Consider the following 22,776-nt stretch of genomic DNA (forward strand, 5'->3'; position numbering starts at 1 on the left):
GTGGACAGTTTTCTCCCCACCCCCGCCTCCTGACTAGTCACCAGGGTATCTGCAAAACCAACAGCCTCTAGCACTAGGCCAGGAGCTGAAACGGTTGTGACTCAGTTACCTCATTTCAATACATACATTATTTCTTTTTTCTGTTCCCTATCCTATGTCCCTATTTCAAAAGTCATGGGACCGGAGTTTGGCCTAGTGGTAGAGTGCTTGCCTAGCATGCATGAAGACCCAGGTTTGATTCCTCGATACCACATACACAGAAGAAAAAAAAAGCCAGAAGTGGTGCTGTGGCTCAAGTGGTAGAGTTCTAGCCTTTGAAAGCCCAAGGACAGTGTTCAGGCCCTGAACTCATGGCCTAGGACTGGCAAAAAAAAAAAGTCATAAAAACATAATCACTAATACAATTTAAACACTCACCAAAAATTACCATTGTCATTCAACATTTCACTTTGCTTCACTTTTTGTTGTTGGTGGTGGTCTTGGGGTTGGAACTCTGGGCCTGGGTGTTGTCCCTGAGCTCTTCAGCTCAAGGCTACCAGCCTACTGCTTGAGTCACAGCACCACTTCCCGCTTTTTAGTGGTTAATTGAAGATAAGAGTCCCATATTCTTTAGTGCCTGGGCTGGCTTTGAAACGCAGTCCTCAGATGTCAGCCTCTGGAATAGCTAAGATTACAGGCATGAGCCACTGCACCTGGCTGCTTTATTTTAACTATATACACTTTCATTAACTTGAGGGAAAATTTAACTCTAACCAAGGAAAAACCCCGCTCTGTTCTTTCCACGGAAATGTAACCAAGTAGTTAATTTCTCAGTGCCCAATGTCCCTTTCCTGAAAAAAGGATAAAGAAGAAAAGACCATTTGGACACGTGCCTTTTAGGTTGTGAAAACAATCAACTCCTCAAGAAGTGCAAAGATCACAGTCATTCTTTCCAACCAGCAACTACAAGTCTCTCCAGTAGTTATTAAAACCACCTAGCTGCCCAAACCCAGGAGATTAGGGCAAGTTCCTTCCCCAAGCAGGCAGTGGTGAGACAGAGCCCAGTGAGAACACAGAGAGTCTGGACAAGTGCAGCCCTGCTGGGCCTGGTGGAAGGAAACTTGGTCCCCTCTGAATACATCTGCAGAGCCACATTCGCACTCCCCCTGGGAGAGACTGCCTGTCCCGTCCCAATGAGTTTCGAGGTGCTACTGGAGCATGTTGGAGCCCTGGGAAGATTCCAGATCCTTCAGCTAGTTTTCCTTTATATCACTTGCATTATATCATACACTCATATTCTGTTAGAGAACTTCACGGCCGCCACCCCTGAGCACCGCTGCTGGGTGCACGTCCTCGACAACGACACTGTGTCTGACAATGGCACTGGCATCCTCAGCCAACAGGACCTGCTGAGAATCTCCATCCCGCTGGACTCCAACCTCAGGCCAGAGAGGTGCCGCCGCTTCGTCCACCCCCAGTGGCAGCTCCTCCAGATGAATAAGACCTCGGGGAACGTGAGTGAGGCTGAAACAGAGCCCTGCGTGGACGGCTGGGTGTATGACAAGACCTACTTCCATTCCACCATCGTGACCAAGGTAGGAGAACCCATGTAAATCTCAAAGGTCTGAGGACTGACACAGAAAAGAGACTTGCTTTAAATATTCCACCCCTCAGGGTACATTGCAATCAGCCATGTATTTCTCTATTCCTTCAGGATGTAGCAACTGCTTGTTTATACCACCGTGAATTTCAATAGATAATCTGAGGTTAATGAAAAACAAGCTAAAAAGAAACCTATAATTAAATAATTTAATCTAAAAAGAAGAAGGCATTTAATTTTTTTTTTCCAGTCCTGAGGCTTGACCTTAGGGCTTAGGCATTGTCCTTAGGTTTTCTCAAGGCTAGTACTCTACAACTACAGACACAGTACTACTACCAGATTTTTTTTTTTTTTTGCCAGTCCTGGGCTTTAGCTCAGGGCCTGAGCACTGTTCTTGGACTTTTCCTCAAGGCTAGAGCTCTACCACTTGAGCTTCAGCACCACTTCTGGCTTTTTCAATGTATGTGGTACTAAGGAATTGAACCCAGGTCTTTGTGCATGCTAGGCAAACACTAGGCCAAATTCCTGGCCCTACTGCCAGATTTTTTTCTATGTACGTGGTACCAAGGAATCAAGCTCAGGGCTTTGTGTATGCTAGGCAAGCATTCTACCATGGGGTCACCCTCCCAGCTCCTTCAATTTAAAATTTAAAGAGCAACTGAAATACTATGAAGGAAAATATTATGCTAGGTCAGTGATTCTCAATACTTACTATAAATTATTGGCCAGAGCAAGTTAGTCAGTGGGCCATAAATCTAGGTCTCAGCATTTTGATACTTTTTAATTGAATCAATGTGTGCCTAAGGTGAGATTTATTATGTCAGCTGAAATACTGACTGCTAAGAGAAGCCAAGAGAGTTTGTACTAGACACACTATAAAGAAAACATTTTCTCCAAGAAAAAAAAAAAGACTTGTCACATACTCCCCATTATGGTAACTAAATTTTCTTAAAATTATAACTTTCTAGGCAACAATTATGGTAGCTGAAGAATATTTGTAGAGGCCAAGCACTGTTGGCTCACACCTGAAATCCTAGCTACTCAGGAGGGTGAGATCATGGCTCAAAACCAGCCTGGATTGGAAAGTCCATGAAACTCTTATCCCCAGTTAACCACCAGAGACCAGAAGTGGTGCTGTGGCTCAAAGTCATAGAGTGCTAGCCTTGAGCAAAAGGGCTTAGGGAGAGCGTCCAGGCCCTAAACGATCAAGATACATATACATACATACACACATTATATATATATATATTATATATATATATATGTGCCGGGGCCAGCCGGCAGCAAACCAGGGTTCGCAGATTGGGGTTCCTGAAATAGGGGGCAAGGACTAGGAAGAAATAGAAGAGAGACAGACACACCGGGTCCGGGATGTCTGCAGTCCAGGTAAAGACTGCTGCGTTTATTTTCCACTCCAGCTTCTTCCCTTCTTGAGACCCAGGGACTTCCAGGGGTTACATTCATATGGTAAATCTCAGGTCATTTAAACAGAATAAGGCCAGAAAACAATAAGACAATAAAGCCATTGTCTGATGCAAATCAAGGTACAGTTTGATTCCACTCTGGCTCCCAACTTATATATATACATATATACACATAAATAAATACTGAAGAAATAATTATTTTAAAGATTGTGTAGAAGTGGGTACTGGTGGCTCATGCCTATAATCCTATCTATGCAGGACCCTGAGATCTTAGGATTCTGGTTTGAAGCCAGCCAGGGCAGGAAATTCCCTGAGATTCTTACCTCCAATAAGCACTCATAGAAAAGATGAGTTGCCAGGTATGGTGGCTCAAGCCTGTAATCCTAGCTACTCAAGAGACCGAGATCTGAGGATCACGGTTCAAATCCAGCCCGGCACTAAGCACTATGAGACTCTTATCTCCAATTAACCACCACAAAACCAGAAGTGGTGATATGTGTCAAGGGGTAGGATGGTAGCCTAGAGCTGAAGAGCTCAGGGACAATGCACAGACCCACGGGTAGGGTGGTAGCCTTGAGCTCAGGGACAGCACCCAGACCCAGAGTTCAAGCTCCATGACCAATTAAAAAGAAAAAAAATGAAAGTGGTAAAGTACTAGTATTGAGAAAAAGAAAACAAAAAACCTCAGGGACAGCATCCAGGCCTAAGTTAAAATTCTAGGACAAACACCCGTGCCCACATGCGCGCGCACACACACACACACACACACACACACACACACACACACACACACAGAATGTGAGTTGAACCTAATGCATGCCATAAATTTGCGATCTGAAGGGCAATAATAAAGAGATGAGGTGGTGGAAGGTTGTAAGACAGAGACAGCCCTTGAAGGGTTGAAAGGAGTTGAGCATTTGTAGGTGTGTGGACTGGCAGAGGAGAATGGCAGCAGAGGAAACAGGGCAGGAAGCGGGATCCACACACCACACGCCATTTTCCCTCGCAGGAAGGGGCTTACAGTCTGTTTTCAATGAAGGCTTCAACTTTCCTGACACTGCTGTTTCTCGCTTTCTCTTCCAGTGGGACCTAGTCTGTGAGTACCAGTCATCCAGATCTGTCGTTCAAGTCGTGTACATGATTGGGTCACTGCTGGGAGGTCTGGTCTTTGGCTATCTTTCAGACAGGTAGGTGTCATTTCACTTTTTCTGTGCATTTTGATCACATAATACAGTCTTTTTTTTTTCTTTTTCTAAAATGCCAGGGCTTGGTACTGTCCTTTGAGCTTTCCCAAGGCTACAGCCTTACATCTTGAGCCATAGCTTTTTCACTGGATGTGCTATCAATGAATCAAACAAGAGCTTCATCCATGCAAGGCAAGAACTTCTGGCCCCTAGTCTTTTCTTTCTTTAAGAAATCTCGGCTAACTGTCGCCATGCACAAACATTAACTTCAAATGGAGCAAAGAACGCAATAGAAGGCCTGAAACCCTGAAACTGCTACATGACAGAGTAGGAGAGACACTGGAACTCATAGACACAGGCAAAAACTTCTTGAACAGGGTCCCAGAGTCACAAGAGATTGGAGAGAGACTCAGACAAATAGGACTACCTAAAAACAAAAGTTTCTTCACAGTCAAAGACATAGCTACTAAAGTAGAAAGGCAGCCAACCAACTGGGAAAAGATACTTACCAATAATACCTCAGACAAATGCAGTATCTACAGGGAACTCAAGAAACGAATCCTCACAAACCCAACAAACCAATCACTAAATGTGCAAGGGAACTAAAGAGAGACTTATCAAAAGAAGAGGTTAAAATGGCAAAGAAACACATGAGAAAATGCTCATCATCCATGGTCATAAAGGAAATGCAAATGAAAACAGCCCTAAGATACTACCTTACCCCAATCAGAATGGCCAATATTCTGACCTCAGACAATGACAAATGCCGGCAGGGTTGTGAAAAAAAGAGGAACCCTACTACACTGCTGGTTGGAATGTAAACTAGTATAACCGTTCTGGAGGGCAGTTTGGAGGTTCCTCAAAAAACTAAAACTAGGGCCAGGAGTTTGGCCTAGTGGTACAGTGCTTACCTAGCCATGCACAAAGACCTGGGTTCGATTCCTCGGTACCACATACATGAAAAAAGCCAGAAGTGGTGCTGAGGCTCAAGTGGTAGAGCTCTAGCCTTGAGAAAGTCCAAGGACAGTGCTCAGGCCCCGAGCTCAAGCCCAGGACTGGAAAAAAAAAAACTAAACTAAACTAAACCTTCCCTATGACCTGCCCTGGGCATCTACCCTGAGCATCATAAAGACACTTGCACAACCATATTTATCACTGCAATATTCATAATAGCCAAGCAATGGAAACAACCCAGATGCCCCACTACAGATGAATGGATACAAAAATGTGGTACATATATACAATGGGATTCTACACAGCTAACAGACAAGATCAAATACGGCATTCATTGGGAAGTGGATGAAACTAGAGCAAATCATGTTGAGTGAGATAAGTCAAGACCATAGGAACAAAAGGCACATGGTCTCCTTGATATATGGATATTAGATCCAAGCATTACAAGAGCGATGACTCAGTACTCGAGTACTCAAGGTCATTGACATGAGCTTGGAGATATAAATATAACTATATAGAAATACAAGTCTATGATGGGATGTATACTCTATAGACATAATGATATATAGATCAATATGTATCTATGACATACAGACTCAGCTTAATTTTAATTTTGTTGTTAAATTTATGTGCCAGTGATTGCATATAGAGATCATATTCTTGAATACTTATTTGTTAAACTTGACATTTGAAATATGATGTAAAAAAATCAATGTTAATAAAATCTTAAAAAAATAATCTAGGCTGAGCTCTAACTTGGCACTTACATAGTACTCTAGCACTTAGCAGGAAAATATCTTTTAGAATAAAATTTCATTTTAATTTGTATTGAACAAACCTCCAGACTATAGTGGGTTCTCATAAAATGAGGTATATACAATCAATATACAAAAATGAGTGTCTTTTCTATGTGCCAACAATAAACAGTCTAAGAAAAAAGCCAGGAGAACACTTGCATTCACAGTGGCTTTTAAAAACTAAAATACTTAGGATTAAACTTGACCAAGGACGTGAAAGAGCTGTGCAGTGAAAGCTATAAAACCTGAGAGAAAGACATCAGGTATGGTGGTCCACACTCCCGGCTACTCAGGAGATTGAGAGCTGAGGATCAATGGTATTCTAAGCCTTCTTGGCAAGAAAGAAAAAGAAAAAAATGAAGGGGAGGGGAGGTAGGTGGGGAGGGGAGGGGAATGGCAAGGGGAGAGACGGGGAAAGGTAGGGAAGAGAAGGGAAGGGGTGGCCTAAGGTGGAAAGGGAGGAGGAGGAATGGAGGGCGGGTAGGAAAGCTGATGGAAAGGAGGGGGAATGGGCACGAGGGAGGGTGGGAAGGAGGCCAGACAAAGCATGGGATAGTTGTCTTTCTGAGTCTGGGTTCTATTTTGTGCTTGTGTCTGTGTGTCTTGGGGGTGTGCATGGGTGTGCACTCCATTAATGGGATTTGAAAAAGCTCAAGGAAAGGGTGTTGTCCCTTCCTCTAGGTTTTCCATTCAAGGCTGACGCTCTACCACTTGAGCCACAATTCCACTTGCAGCATTTTCTAGGTAATTGGAGATGAGGATCTCAGTGGCTTTCCTGCCTGGGCTGGCTCAGCCTCAGAGATTCTAGGAACTCAGGCCTCACCTACTGGCACCCAGATCTTGGATTTAAGTCAGTTTTCTGTTGGTTTTTTCCCTCATTTTCACAGGCTTCAGATTCAATAGTCTGTCTTTCTTTTCTTTCTTTCTTTTTCTTCCTTCCTTCCTTCCTTTCTTTCTTTCTTTTTCTTCCTTCCTTCCTTTCTTTCCTTCCTTCCTTCCTTTCTTTCCTTCCTTCCTTCCTTTCTTTCTTTCTTTCTTTCTTTCTTTCTTTCTTTCTTTCTTCTTCTTCTTTCTTTCTTTCTTTCTTTCTTTCTTTCTTTCTTTCTTTCTTTCTTTCTTTCTTTCATTTTGGTTGTGGGACTTGAACTCTGGGCCTGGGCACTGTCCCTGAGCTCTTCAAATCAAGACTTCCATCCTACCTCTTGAGCCACAGCGCCACTTCTGGTTTTCTGGCGATTAATTGGAGATAAGAGTTTCATAGTGTTTAATGCCTGGGCTGACTTTGAACCATGATCCTCCTCCAACTCCTGAATAACTAGGATTACAGGCGTGAGCCACCATGCCCTGCAATAATAATATTTCTTTCTACCAAACCACATATGGTATTTTCACTAAGAAAGAATGAACTCTGGCAATCTCAGTTCTAAGTTCTCTAAGCACCACACACAAACCTATCATCCCACCACTTCTGCCAATGTCTCATATTTTATCTTCTTTTTATATAGCTTACAAGGCATAAGAGTCCTTCTGGTGACCTCGTGAGGCTTTACTGAGAAAGTGTGGATACCACACTCATTGGCTAATTCCTAGGCTTTTGTAATTTCAGATCTTGTCTAATATAATAACCACCATATCTCAAGTGTCACGTTGAGATAATAAATACTTAACATGCATTAATATTTATTTATAGAATGAAATCTTTCACTAATACTTAACCTTTATAGAATTAGGATTCAATATGGATGTTAAGTTTCGACATGTGCTGCTGTTGGTTATTTTTGGTGATATTGTTTTGTTCTTGAATAATCTCCCAAGGTCCTATGTTTCTTAGGTTTGGGCGGAAATCGATCTTCACCTGGTGTTTATTCCAAATGGCTGTCAGTGACACCTGTGTGGTCTTCGCGCCCACCTTCTTTGTGTACTGTGCCCTGCGCTTCTTAGCTGGCTTATCTATCATGGCTATTTTGTCCACCGCTTTTGCCCTCAGTAAGTCATTTGCTATTTTAAGTTCCTTCATGACCTGAATTGAGTTTGTAATCATCCTTTGGAAATAATAGTCACAACCATGTAACCATAATTGCAACTGTGTTTCCTTCCAGTTATTGAGTGGACAAGATCTCAGTCCCAAGTTGTGATAGCATTATTTACTGCCTACGGTATGGGGCAGATGCTGCTGGGAGGATTAGCTTTCTCCTTTCACAACTGGATCACACTGCAGCTGATTTTATCCATACCTTTGTTGGTCTGCTGCTTGTTCTCAAGGTATGGCCCATCTCTGTGGCCTTTAACTGTAATGAAGGGGGAAGGGAGGTGGGGTGAGAGGGAGGTTCTCACACTTGGGGTGTGTGTCACTGGGTGATCCTAAGCCAAGCTCACCCACAGTTGCCCTTGTTTTACTGAGACACAAAGGAGATCTGAACAGTACTCTGCCAGGAGGCTGCAGCTCTGGAGTTTGCACTTTTGTATTGTAGATACAGAATAATCCAAAAGTCCTATATGAGACTCGCTATAAGAGGGGTCTCACTGTGCTATTTCCACACAAGTAAATAGTGAGCTTTGAACATATTCACTCTTTCTATTTGCCTTTCATATATCATCATCCTGTCCTTGTTGAAAACATTTTAATTGGTTTAGCAGGCTGAACTGTGCTGTTGCATTTGGAAAGATCTTATATACATACACACACACCCACACCATCAACTACTCATTTCCTCTCCCTCTGTTCCTATGGCTCCTCTGCAAACAGGCCCCTTGCACATTCATAACATGTATGTGCTATGCTACATAAATACGTATTTAGGTCTAGATATGCACATAACTCTAAGCTCATGATATATATATGTGTGTGTGTGTGTGTGTGTGTGTGTGTGTGTGTGTGTGTGTATCTCCAAGTCTGGCTTTTTTCACTTAACACGATGACCTCCAGTTCCATCCATTTTCCTATAAACAACAATGTTGTGGGACTGTTTGGACTAAGTAATATTCCACTCTGAGGGCCTACTTCTGGGGCTTATGTTCTATTCCACTGCAATATGAATCTTTCTTTCCCCAGTACCATGCTGATTTGTCACTATGGCTCTATAGCACAATGTGAAACCAAATATTGTGGTACCTCTAGCCCTGCTTTTTTTTTTTTGTCCAGGATTGCTTGGACTAGATAGTCTTTGGCACTTCCTTATCAGTTTTAGGATTGACTTTTCTATTTATATAAGGCATGTCACTAGAATTTTAATGAGGATTGCATTGAATCTGTTGAAAGTTTCAGTAGTATGTAAACACAGGAGGTCTTTCCATCTTTGGCTGTCATCTTCAATCTTTTCTTTAATGTTTTAGACTCTTAAGTGTTGAGCAAAAATGATCAAAATGAGCTTACTCTACACTTGAGCCAATACCTTTACTTCTAGTTTTTGTTTGTTTGATTTCATCATTAATTGGAATAAAATTCACATGGACTTTCCTGCCCATGCTGGCTTCAAATCTTGATGCTTAGATCTCAGCATCTCAAGGTACTCACTTTGATTTCAGGTCTGAGTCACCACCTTGTAGAAATTTATTTCATATAAAATCACATAATTAATTCCTCTACAAAGATTAATTTTGTGGCACATAGATAATAAGGATATTAACCATTGCATTGTCACTGGATATTTGTACTATTAGTTCATTACTCCTTGTTGTTTAGAACTACTGTTAAACAGAAAGATTGCTTCCCTATAATTCACTGGGAGGGCAGATTGTTTCAGAATGACTACTATAATTTATAAAGTGTATATGAAATGGAAAGGAAAAGATATTCCAGATGAAAATTATGTGTAAAATGAGCAATTAAATGTTTACTGTGTTGTCTTCTTTTGTCAGGCTGCTGGTGGTGGAGTCTGCTCGGTGGCTAATTTTTAGCAATCAGCTAGAAAAGGGCTTGGAGGAACTTAGAAGAGTTGCACGGATAAATGGAAAGAAGAATGCTGGGGAGACCCTGACCATTGAGGTGATCTGAGAAGAGGTCTAATCAACTGGGAATGAATGAAATGACCCTACAACCCGATTATTCTGGGTCCCTCAGGCATGCCTAAAATCGGTATCTTCTTTTTTTTTTTTTTTTTTTTTTTGCCAGTCCTGGGCTTGAGCTCAGGGCCTGAGCACTGTCCTTGGACTTTCTCAAGGCTAGAGCTCTACCACTTGAGCCTCAGCACCACTTCCGACTTTTTTTTTGTATGTATGTGGTACCGAGGAATCGAACCCAGGTCTTCGTGCATGCTAGGCAAGCACTTTAACCACTAGGCCAAACTCTCGGCCTAAAATCGGTATCTTCTAAGTGAGGTTTTTGTGGGAGTATTTTGTTGTAGTTAGTCCTGAGCCTTGAACTCCCTTCCTGAGCCCTGCTCCTGAGATTTTTTTCCCCTCAAGGCTATCACTCTGCCACTTTGAGTCAATTGCTTATGCCTTATCTCAAGGCTCTTTACTTGTCATTGCCTAAGTATTAAACAGGCTTTATTCCCATATAATTCCTCCACGTTTCCACTTCTTCCTATATCCTTTGTGGTTTTCCCGACATGAGATGGATTTCAGTTCCCAAGTCCCACCTAGGTAGATTTCCTTCAGGATAGGAAACAGCGTATCTATTGCATCTTCTAGTATTTAGCAATATAACAGGTATATGACCGGCATCTCATGAATGTTTATGACTTGTGCTAGTTTGTGAAATCCAGCCTGCAGGAAGACATTGATGAAGCCAAGAAGAAAACATCCGTTTTTCAATTGTTCTATATCCCCAAGCTGCGTATGAGAATCTGTTGCATGTGTTCTGTCAGGTATGTTCCTTTAAAATAAATATTTGGGGTGAGGGATGGAGGGTAGGGGATGGGAGGGAAAGTGGGGAAAAATGAGTGAGCGAGTAACAATATTCGAGAAGAAATGTACTCAGGACCTCACATATGTAACTATAACCCCTCTGTACAACACAGACAATAAAATTCAATTCTTTTAATTTTTAAATTTTTTAAAAAGAAGTAACTTGGGGCCGGGAGTTTAGCCTAGTGGTAGAGTGCTTGCCTAGCATGCACAAAGACCCAGGTTCGATTCCTCGGTACCACAGACATAGAAAAAAAAAAGCTGGAAATGGTGCTGAGGCTCAAGTGGTAGAGCTCTAGCTTTGAGAAAGTCCAAGGACAGTGCTCAGGCCCTGAGCTCAAGCCCAGGACTGGCAAAAAAAAAAAAAAAAAAAAAAAGTAACTTGAAAAAAGATATCAGTAAATTTCAACTCCAATAAAATGTTTCAGAGGCAGCTACAGTTGTTTTTCAAAAACAATACCAGCGGCTGGGAGTTTGGCCTAGTGGTTAAAGTGCTTGCCTAGCATGCATGAGGGCCCGGGTTCGATTCCTCAGTACCACATACATAGAAAAAAGCCGGAAGTGGTGCTGAGGCTCAAGTGGTAGAGCTCTAGCCTTGAGAAAGTCCAAGGACAGTGCTCAGGCCCTGAGCTCAAGCCCAGGACTGGCAAAAAAACAAAAACAGAAACAAAAACAAAACAAAAAAAACCAACAATACCAGCATGCCAGGCGCTGGAAGCTCACCCCTAAAATCCTAGCTACTCAGGAGGCTGAGACCCGAAGATCGTGGTTCACGAAAGTCTATGTGACACTTATCTCTAATTAATCATGAGAAAACCAGAAATGGTCTTGTGGCTCAAGCGGTGGAGCGATAGCCTTGAGCTGAAGAGCTTTGGGATAGCGCCCTAGCCCAGAGTTCAAGCTCCATGACTGACAAAAAAATATAGATATATATATACTAGCAGCAGCTCATCCTAGCTACTCAGGACGCTGAGATCTGAAGATCACAGTGAGAAGCCAGCCCAAGGTAGCACAGTGCATGAGACTCTTAGCTCCAATAAGCCCAAGACTGGCAAGCAAACATAACAACAAAATCCTTTTCCTGCTTGTGAAAGTGCACTTGAATCCACTCTATAGGTTTAACTTGGAACTCAATTGTACATATTTATTGTTTCCAAGCTGTATTATAAATATATCAGATAGATAAGACATGGCATATGTTTAAAAAATCGCTCTATATGTTTTGAATATGTGTACGTCTCTGCCTAAATTTTTGAACACATCACATATTATTAGACCAAAAGTATACAGTAATTGGAATAGACATTAAAATGCAGAAGTGAAATGGAAAAGAGAAAGATGCCTTGAACTCGGCCTGGGTGCTGTCCCTGAGCTCTTCACCTCCAGGCTACCACCCTGCCCTTGAGATAAGCCCCACTTCCTGTTTTCTAGAGGTTAATTGGAGATAAGAGTCTCAGGTCCTTTTGTGTCTGGGCTGGCTTTGAACCCTGATCCTCAGATCTCAGCCTCCTGAGTAGCTAGGATTGCAGGCATGAGCCATCATGCTGGCTTGAACACAGATTAATCTTATTTTTTCATCTAGTCAGTTAATGATGAAGACACAGTCTTTTAAAGTTTATGAAGAATTATTACAAAAATATTGCCTATCAGTAAAATGTGAGTAGCTAAGATTTGAACCAAATTCTAATGTCAAATGATACATCTGTGTGTACCTATGTGTGTTTTTCCCCCAAGGGAAAGTAAACAATTTGCTCATCCTTTAAAAAAATGATTTCCTTTACATTTTAAATGTGCTTTTATTCTTTTAATGTTAGAATGGCATTTTCCATGAACTTCTTCGGCCTGATACTCAACCTGCAGAAACTGGGGAGTAATATCTTCCTGTTCCAGATTCTCTTTGGCCTTGTCACACTTATCAGCAGATTTCTGGCCTACTGGGTCTTGAATTATCTGGGCCGTAAACAAAGTGAAATATTGTTCTTGGTCCTGGCAGGACTTCTGATTCTGGTCAACACCTTCTTGTCTCCAGGTGAGAATGGAATTTGGGGGAAAGAAAGTATTGAGTCCTGTCTGCCAGAAATTTCCTTGGGTTATTCATCTGAGCCTAAAGAATGACATTACCATGAAAAACCAAAGGATCACATGAAGTAAATGTGAAGGCTTAGAACCTGTTTTCCAACAGTTGTTGGCAAGACTTGGGCTCTTACTAGGCCAGTGGTCTTAATGAATGCTCTAGACCCAAAGCTGTCCTCATCAAATCTAAGATAAATCTGAACAGCAGTACCAGTGATACCTAACTGTATGCATGGGGTTATCACACTTTTAGTGCCAGTCACAGAGAAAAAGATCTTATAATTGTATCCCCGGGAAGACATACAGCCCTCACCCTGCAATTGTCTCCCCCAATTTTTAGTCTCTCTAACTTGGTCTTTCTCCACCTGTTAATCCATACTTGCCTGTGAGAAAAAATACAATAGGCTAAAGGCCAGACTCTAACTTAACTATGTTTAAGTTTTTATTATAAATATAGGTGATGTACAGAACGGTTACAGCTGCATAAGTCAGGTAAAGAGGACATTTCTTCTTTTCACTCCTTCAGTGGCTCGATCTCAGTTTTTGTTTTGTAAACTTACTCCTAAATAGGAAATATATAAAGACGCTAACCCTGCACACGTTACTAATTAGTTGAAGGACGTTAGGTGATGATTGTGCGAACGTTAGTGGTTCTCGCCTTCATCATGTTTCCATGGAACATGGAACAGGAATGTGGCTTGAAGGATTCTAGACTTGTGGACTCTATTCTTTCCCACTCTGCTGTCTTCTTGAAGTATCTCTTTTTTTGTGTGTGGGTCATGGGGCTTGAACTTGGCCTGGGCACCATCCCTGAACTCTTCAGCTCAAGGCTACTGCCCCACACTTGAGCCAAGCCCCACTTCCCGTTTTTATGGAAGTTAATTAGAGATAAGAGTCTCAGGTCCTTTTGTGTTCGGGCTGTCTTTGAACCTTGATCCTCAGATCTCAGCCTCCTGAGTAGCTAGGATTACAAGCCTGAGCCACTGCCCCTGGCTTAGTACCTCATTTTTTTTTTTCCAGAGCTGAGGACCAAACTCAAGGCCTTATACTTGCCAGGCAAGGGCTCTTCTGCTGAGCTAAATCCCAACCCCAGTACCTCATTTTTTAAATTATTTTTTATTACTTTTACTAGAGTTTCAAAATATATTTTTCCTGTTTTCTCTGTCAATGTTTCCCAGCATATTACTGGTTTTCAAATAGGAGTCCTAATGTTAAGATGTTTAAATCCTGGATTGTGATCTACAACTTGCATTTCTTCACAATGTCCATTCCCAAATAAATCCAATTCTTTTGCTAATAGATATGGTGGAAAACATGGCCTGCATCAAGAATTATTCTCCTCCTCTTATTTCTAAAGCATGGGTCATTAACTTCTCAGATTTTATCCACGTAGTCCCTCAAGATTTTGCAGTTGGTACCCAGAAAATATTAGGTGCTGTTTTAAGGGGGAAAATAGAAGAAGTCATATTTTGAGAGGTCAAATATAGGCAGCCAAATGTTACGAAGGCCTGTAGCCCACAAATACTCTTAGAATAGTTAGGAAACAAAGGAAACAGGCCTGAGCGGAAAGAAAGAACAAAAACAATACCAACAAGCCAGTCAGCTCCAGCTGACTAGAGAACAGACAGGAGATAGCACAGGAACAGAGACCCAGGACATGGCATCCCCGTGCCTGAGCTGGTCTGCACCTAAATAGGTCAGAGGGCAGGGGGACAGGAAAACTCCCAGTGCCAAGCACTGGAGTGACAGACTTAGTGTACACCCCTATCTCCAGGGATTCAGGGATGCCTATCACCTAAAAGAGGGTAAGGGGGAGGCTTTACCCTCCTCTACCATGAAGACAAGATGCAAGACCTTAAATGGACACACTCAGGTACCAGCAGAACTTTTCCATCTAGGGAAAGTTGCCCTTAACCTCCCACATACAGCATATAAGTAAGAGGCTATTCAGAGGCTGGTGATTCGAGCAGTTGAGGGAGTTAATCAAAGCAGAATCAGAGCATTCTCTAGATGCAAAGCTTTCCTAAGGCTATGACATCTGCGTTTCTCTGAAGCAAGAGTTCTCCTAGCTCACCTTGACCTAGGCATCTGCATTTACCTCTAGGCTTTTCAGCACTGGGTGAAGAATTCCCTCCACCCAGCAAGAGGCACCAGCGTGGCTACAAGAAGTTACCTGAGGGCCGGGAGTTTGGCCTAGTGGTAAAGTGCTTGCCTAGCATGCACGAAGACCGGTGTTTGATTCCTCAGTACCACATACATAGAAAAAAGCCAGAAGTGGTGCTGAGGCTCAAGTGGTAGAGCTCTAGCCTTGAGAAAGTCCAAGAACAGGGCTCGGGCCCTGAACTCAAGCCCAGGACTGGAAAAAAAAAAAAAAACCCAAAAAACAAAAAAACAAGTTACTTGATCTCAGACCCCTACTGCAGTATGGCAAACAAAATGAGTATTTCCTTACTTTCTCTAGCCCGGCCAGAACTGAGAAAACTCAAATGGGCAGGGAGAGTGGAAGCGAATGCTTTCAATTCCTTCATTCGGTGCGTAAGCCCAGGCATTCTAGAGACTGCTTTCAGTAGCTCATCCATCCCACACTTTCTGCGAGGCTTAGTTTGGTTAATACAGGTTTCTTGCTTGCAAATCCCTCCAGTAGAAGCTTTTTGAAATTGTGTGTGGACAGCCTTCTCCAGTCAAGTTCCTGCCTCTGATGTTTTTTTTGTCTTTACAGAAACACAGCAGACTCTGCGCATGACTTTAGCAACTTTGGGAATTAGTGCTGTTACTGCTGGCGCCACAGTCTTTTCAGTTCATAGCCTTGAGTTCTCCCCTACCATACTGAGGTACTGTCTCAAGTTTAAGTCATCCTGGCCTACATGACCTTGAAAAAAACAAAACAAAGCCCGTTTGGTTTCTGGAGAGGGCTATCTGAAGCAATGACATTTATTGTGGGGATAAAACTAAAACTTCCTGTTAAAAAATATTGTCAATAAGATATTTAAATATTTAAATGAGATATGTAGAAGGAGCAGATCTCTACATAATAGAGGTTATATGCTAAACTAATAGCCAACAGTTTACTAAGAAGGAAGAATTAAAGCCATTTTTTATAAAGTCAAGGATCAGATAAGACTGTCCACTCTTATTCAATATAATGCTGGAATTCCTAGCCAGAATAATAAGGTAAGAGCAAAAAATAAAACACATATAAATAGGGAAGGAAGAAGTCAAGTTATTTCTATTTACAGATGGTGTAACCCTGAGCTAAAAATCCCAGCAACACGGTTATATTTGATAAACATTTTTGTAAGTTTAGCAGCTTACAAAATCAACATATAAAAATCAATTGTTGGGGCTGGGGGTTTGGTCTACTGATAGAGTACTTGCCTAGCATGCACAAAGACCCAGGTTCTATTCCTTGGTACCACATACATAGAAAAAAAGCTGGAAGTGGTGCTGAGGTTCAAGTGGTAGAGCTCTAGCCTTGAGAAAGTCCAAGGACAGCGCTCAAGCCCAGGACTGGCAGAAGGAGAAGAAGGAGAAGAAGAAGAAGAAGGAGAAGGAGAAGGAGAAGGAGAAGGAGAAGGAGAAGAGGAGGAGGAGGAGGAGGAGGAGGAGGAGGAGGAGGAGGAGGAGGAGGAGGAGGAGGAGGAGGAGAAAGAAAATCTGTGAGGCTTTTATCTGCAATTAGTCACTAGAAAAACTGGAAGTGGCGTTGTGGCTCAAAGTGGTAGAACACTAACCTTGAGTAACAGAGATCTTGAGTTCAAGCCCCATGACAAAGAGAGAAACAGAGATAGAAAGAGAAAGAAAAGAAGGAAGGAAGGAGGAAGAAAGAAAAAAAGAAAGAAAGTCATCTTTCTAGTTACTGATAACAATGAGGGTGAGAAAGAAAAGAGTTGTACAACAACAGATGGGATATTTAGAGCCTGGCTTAGGTCCATTGCCTTGCTGAAGTCAGGCAGTCTGCACTTATCTTGGTGGTTTGCCTGGTGTCTGTAAGCAACAGGTGGGAGTCAATTCTTCGTATTGCATCTTTGTATAAATAGAAAGGATGGGCTGGAGGGGAGAGCCAGCCCTTCATATAGGATCTTTGGATACATAAAATGGGCTGAGGGGGAAGCAACATGGAGTTACGAGAACAAAGCAGAATTAATCATGTGAAAATGGGTGTACTAATGAAGGGAATCCGGTTCTACTACAATCTGTTCCAAAATTCCAATGTCATTTTATAGGTATAGAAAAACATAAATTCTAAAGTTCATGACATAACGTAAGATCTTAACTAGCCAACACAATCCTGAGCTAACAGGACACTTCTAGAGATGTCCTACTTCCCAGTATCAGATTACACAACACAGACACAGAAACAAAAACAGCATGATACCACACACAAACACCAGGCATCTGGACTGATAGAAAAGAATAGAAGACACAGGGAAAAAGAAAAAGAAAGAAACGAAACAGCTTACAGCCATCTGATTTTTACAAAAATTTACATCCAAGAAGGGGATAACCTCTTTAACAAATGGCTGGGAACACATAATCTCCACATATATACAATTCAAAGTACATCTCTCACTTCCTACAAAAACCAGTTCAATTCAAAATGCATCAAGGTCTTAATGTATGGCCTAAAACTGTGAAACTAACTGAGAAAACGAAAGGCAAAAGACCAAAGCTGTGTTCAGAGGTGACATCTTTTCTGAATAAGACTCTAATTGCTCAACCGATACCATCAATAATTGACAAATGGTCTCTATTTCCCACAAATATTAAAAAAAAACTTCTGAACTGTGAAATAAATGATTACCAAGTGACCAGAGAGACAACAGAATGGAAGAAAGTATTTCATACTGTTAATCAGATAAAAGATTAATGTGCAGTGCATATGAAAATCTCAAAGAATTAAACAATTAGAGAACAAACAATCCAATTAATAATTCATGAATAATTAATGAGCAAATATAGGAGATATAAAATGAGATGGAGATGGGGTGATTATGGTTAAAGTACTTTATGAGAGTGCATTGCTTTAAAAAGGAGAGAGGGAAGATAAGAATGAGTTAAAAGGTAAACTAAAGTATATTATGTATACATTACATAATGTTATAATAAATATCACAACACAAATCCCTTTTTACAATGTACACTAATAAAAAAGGAAAGAGTATGACTTTATTAAAGGACATGGCACAATGCTAGACATAAAAATTAATTTTATGCCGAGTGTTAGTAGCTCATGCCTGTAAACCTAATTACTTGGGAGGCTCAAATCTGAGGGTCATAATTTGAAACCAGTGGAGGCTAGAAAGTCCATGAGAGTCTAATCTCCAAGCAACTACCAAAAAGCTGGAACTAGAGCTATGGCTCAAGTGGCTGAACACTAGCCTTGAGAGATAAAGCTCTGGGACAGTGTCCAGCCCCTGAGTTCAAACCCTAGGACTGGCACAAATATATCTGAATTTTACTAACTGTTGGGGGCCTGGAGGGGGCCTAGCAGTAGAGTGCCCACTACCATGTACAAAGCCCTGGGTCTGGTTCCTCAGAACCACATACACAAAAGCTAGAAGTGGTGCTTGTGGCTGAAGAGCTAGAGCGCTAGACTTAAGAAAGCCCAAGGACAGTGCCCAGGCCCTGAGTTTAAGCCCCAGGACTGGCAAAAACAAAAACAAAAACAAAAAAACCTGTTGGTTGTAAGGTTATAAATCCATAGCAGTAAATGTGACAATTGACAGCTTGTTGTCAAAGCCTATGTGCTTAATAGCTCTATTGTATTGTTTACAAAATGAAATGATGTCAGATACCTGAAATCTTAGCACTTGGGAGACCAAGTCAGGATAGCTCATCCTTGCCAGAAAGAAAGAAAGAAAGAAAGAAAGAAAGAAAGAAAGAAAGAAAGAAAGAAAGAAAGAAAGAAAGAAAGAAAGAAAGAAAGAAAGAAAGAAAGGAAGGAAGGAAGGAAGGAAGGAAGGAAGGAAGGAAGGAAGGAAGGAAGGAAGAAAGGAAGGAAAGAAATGCATGCGTACAATTTTTAACATATTTTCTTTACAATTTTCTTCATAATCTCAGGTCAACAATTGGAGGAATCAGTACATTTTCCAGCAGACTAGGGGGGGTGATGGCGCCTCTCTTTATGATCTTAGCAGTGTATTCTCCCCACCTGCCCTGGATTCTCTATGGAGCCATCTCCATCCTTTCTGTGGTTCCTGTCCTCGGCCTTCCAGAAACTGGCAACCGGCCTCTTCCTAACACTATCCAGGATGTGGAAAATGAGTAAGTAAACATTCCGGTGGTCACCTGATGAGGGGTAGCTGTGTCCTGTATCTGTGATGAAAAACAAACGGCCATTTCGAGCTCTCTCCCCATCTAGGCTCACACGAGGGCAGTCCTGCTTTTATAAAAATCCTTTATTCAAGGGCAACCTCATCCCTATCCACAAATTTGTTTATATATTATTATTATTATTCTCTTTAAGTAGTTCTACAAAGAAGTTGCCCTTTAACAAGGTAGCTTATGAATATAATGCATCTTCATCAATGTCACCCCTTTCAATATTTACACCCATTCCCTCACTCTTCTTAATTTTGTAGGCTAATACATTGAATTCTTGAATTTTAAAACTCCTGCAAGGCTCTCTAGATCACACAGGCTGCCAGTTTTTTTTAATTAACACGATCTGTTGTACTATGGCGCATCTTGATTAACGTCACCCCTCCGTCATTCTCCCTCCTTCTCTTTCCTTTTCCCAAATCAGTCTCATCAAGTTGACACAGGCTGTCTTACACATTGTAAGTGTAGTGGTAGAAAGGTCAGATGTAATGGTTTATAAATGTGTTTTTACAAGAATGCCACATTTGCCAGGTGCAGGTGGCTCACACTTGTAACCCCACCGACTCAAGAGGCTGAGATCTGAAGAGCAAAGCCAGCCTGGGAAGAAAGGCCCCATGAGATTCTTATTTCCAATTAACCACTCAAAAACTGGAAGTGGTGCTGCGGCTTAAAGTGGTAGAGGGCTAGGCTTTAGCAAAAGAGCTCAGGACAGAATCCAGGCCCTGAGTTCAAGCCCAGCAAGTGACAAAAAGAGAAAAAAAAAAAGAAACATACATTTCTTATATTTTCTTATAGATATGCCAAAACTTAACTGTCTTATTCTCATATCCCTGGTTTTATTACCCAGTGAGTACGCAATATACTATGGGTAAAGGTATGAGTTTATCGTGTAGATACAATCCTGGTTATTTCTTCAGGCAAAGAAAAATTGTGGGACTTAAACTAGCCAAACAAACAAACAAAGGCTCCTCCTTGTAAAGATAAAACATGCCCCTCAATAACAGGATCCTATGAGATTTAACCAAAATTTCTGCCATAGGCAATGGAATTTGTGGGTACGAATCATTTGGGAAACATAAAAACAACCTTTAAACTGGGTACTGGTGGCTCACACCTGTCGTCCTAATTACTCAGGAGGCTGAAATCTGAGAATCATCATGGCTGGAAGCCATGGTCAGAAAAATCCTTAAATCTATTATCTCCAATGAACCACCACAAATCAGAAGTGGACATGTGGCTCATGTGGTAGAGCACTAGCTCTGAACACAGAAGCTCAGGGACAGTGTCCAGGCCATGAGTTCAAGCCCCAGGACTGGCACACACACATGCATGCACACACACACACACACACACACACACAATTTTAAATGAGGGAAAAAAATTAATCCTTAAATTTTCCATTCTCTCTTTGATTTCTTCCCAACACCAATGTCTAAAATGGCAATGGTGCAAGAAGAAACAGTCAATCCCATCTCTCTCAGCATGCCCAGGTTTCATGCCCTGAAGTTTTGTATGGCAAAGCAAGCAGACAGGGCATCTGAGTGTCCACAGGCATGCAAGATACTGGAGCTTAATTGATATCTTTTTCTTTGAGGTTTTTTTTTTTCTTTCACAGGACAAATAGTTCAAGAAAAATAAAGGACAATACTTCTGTGAAAATAACACGGTTTTAAAGAATTCCCAAGAGCTGGTCCAAAGAAGACCAAAATAAAGAGGAAAAATCAAGATGGTATCCTTCTACATGTAAAACTAGCCAAGTGTATAAGTGGAGAAATAAATGCCACCTACATTCATGAAATAAAATATACCAATTTTCCCGAAATAATTGATGCTTAATTCCCATAAAACAAATGCTTGTTTTGTAAAAATAATTATTTCAAAAATTGCTCCAAAATCATCAAGAAAGCAGTAAGGGCATAGGTGTTTTGAGAAAACAAATATTATTATTATTCAAATGATCTAACAATGTCATTACTTGGTATCTATTGAGAAGAAATAAAATTAGCATGTCAGATAGATTTCTGTACTCTCATATTCATATCAGAACTGTTTATAATAACCATGATGCTGATTATTTATTGCTCATTTATTTATGGACAGTTGATTTACCAGCCACATATAGATGAGCAGCAAAGAAACTTTGGCATATGTATTCAATGAAATGTTATTCAGACATAAAGAAGAATGCAATCATGCAGTATGTAAGAAAGTGGGTGTAACGAAAGATAATTATGTTAAGTAAAGTAAGTCATGTCTGAAAATGTCATAATGAAAGCAATTACTTTGTGCAATTCATATACACTAATAAAAATGTGGCATGTTTATACAATGGAATACTATTTGTCTATAAATCATAAAGAAATCCTGTATTTATGATGACATAATGAACCTAAAGGACATTATGGTAAGCACAGAAAGACAAATAATACATGATCTCATTCATGGGAAATCTGAAAAAAAATGGCTCTCATAAAAGTAAAAAAAAAAAATAGAATTAGCTGGGTGCTGGTGGCTCACACCTGTAATCCTAGCTACTCAGGAGGTCAAGATCTGAGGATCACAGTTCAAAGCCAGCCAGGAGGAAAAGTCCATGACACTCTCATCCCAATTAACCACCAAAAAAACCACAAATGGCACTGTTGCCCAAGTGGTAGAGCAATAGAGTTCAGGGACAGCGCCCAGGCCCAGAGTTCAAGCCCCAAAACTGATAAAAAAAAAAAAAAAGAATTGTACGAACTGGAGATTTGGCTCAAGTGATAGAATACAAGCTGTGAGCAAAACTCTGAGCAAGTTCCTGAGGCCCTGAGTTCAAGCCCCAGTAAGAGAAAGAAAAAGAGAGAGTGATTATATAGTGAACTCACAAAATTTGATGCAAAAGCCACTTCGCTTTTTAATACATGCTATATCACAGAAGAGAATATGAATACAAGTTTGTGGTTTTATATGTACATATTCACAGTGTATTGATATACAAAGTACCCTACTGCTACAGTAACAATGAATTTTGTATATATTCTTTGTGTGTGTTTCTGTGTATGTACGTGAATTCATGCTCTTGGAGCTCAAGAAGAGTGCTCTACCACGAAAGTCACAGCTCCACGTCTGGCTTATTGGTGGTCTCAGAGACTTCCCTGCCCCAGGCTGGCTTCAAATCACTGATCTTGGGATCTCAGCCTCACGGGTGGCATGAGCCTCTGTGCCCAGCTAGAGCAAAATTCCTTTCACTTATTACACATATAAATAGATTTAAACCCTCTTGTACAAGTGTTTGAAGACCATAGCAAAACAATTTTCCACTCAAATAAATAGAGCAAGTCAGTCACTTGGTTCTGAAAGCTTTGAAAAACAAGTACAGCATAAAGTTCAATGTTCAATGAGCATTTCTTAGTCTTTATAGGGTCCAGATCTAATCATTGTGAATAATTGCTAGGTTAAGAGTTGTCAATAAATAACTGAAAAGTTAAAAAGAGAAATTTTTTAAATAAAAAAGGAAGAAAAATCATTGAACTGGACACCATGTTTCCTGTTTGTAATCCTAGCAAATTCAGAAACAGAGATGTGGAAGGATTGTGGTTCAATCCAACTCAGGAAAAAAG

General features: G+C 41.0%; 1 protein-coding gene across 2 annotated transcripts; it reads left to right on the forward strand.

Moving 5' to 3' along the window:
- Positions 1 to 995: 995 nt before the first annotated feature.
- On the forward strand, positions 996 to 21,509 carry Slc22a24 (solute carrier family 22 member 24). Of its 2 annotated transcripts, XM_090347480.1 has the most exons (10): positions 996 to 1,574; positions 4,087 to 4,190; positions 7,770 to 7,924; positions 8,038 to 8,200; positions 9,797 to 9,923; positions 10,631 to 10,746; positions 12,601 to 12,815; positions 15,579 to 15,690; positions 18,920 to 19,123; positions 20,796 to 21,509. In XM_090347480.1, exons 1-10 carry the CDS (start codon positions 1,173 to 1,175, stop codon positions 20,851 to 20,853), a joined length of 1,656 nt encoding a protein of 551 aa, XP_090203606.1. In that variant the 5' UTR covers positions 996 to 1,172; the 3' UTR covers positions 20,854 to 21,509. The 2 variants fall into 2 exon arrangements, with proteins under 2 accessions (XP_090203606.1, XP_090203605.1); XM_090347479.1 differs by lacking the exons at positions 18,920 to 19,123; positions 20,796 to 21,509 and having other exon boundaries at positions 1,090 to 1,574; positions 14,964 to 15,671.
- The last annotated feature ends 1,267 nt before the right edge of the window (positions 21,510 to 22,776 follow it).

The sequence above is a fragment of the Megascapheus bottae genome, chromosome 16 (assembly GCF_031878675.1).
Source record: "Megascapheus bottae isolate mThoBot1 chromosome 16, mThoBot2.hap1, whole genome shotgun sequence".
Classification (NCBI taxonomy): domain Eukaryota; kingdom Metazoa; phylum Chordata; class Mammalia; order Rodentia; family Geomyidae; genus Megascapheus; species Megascapheus bottae.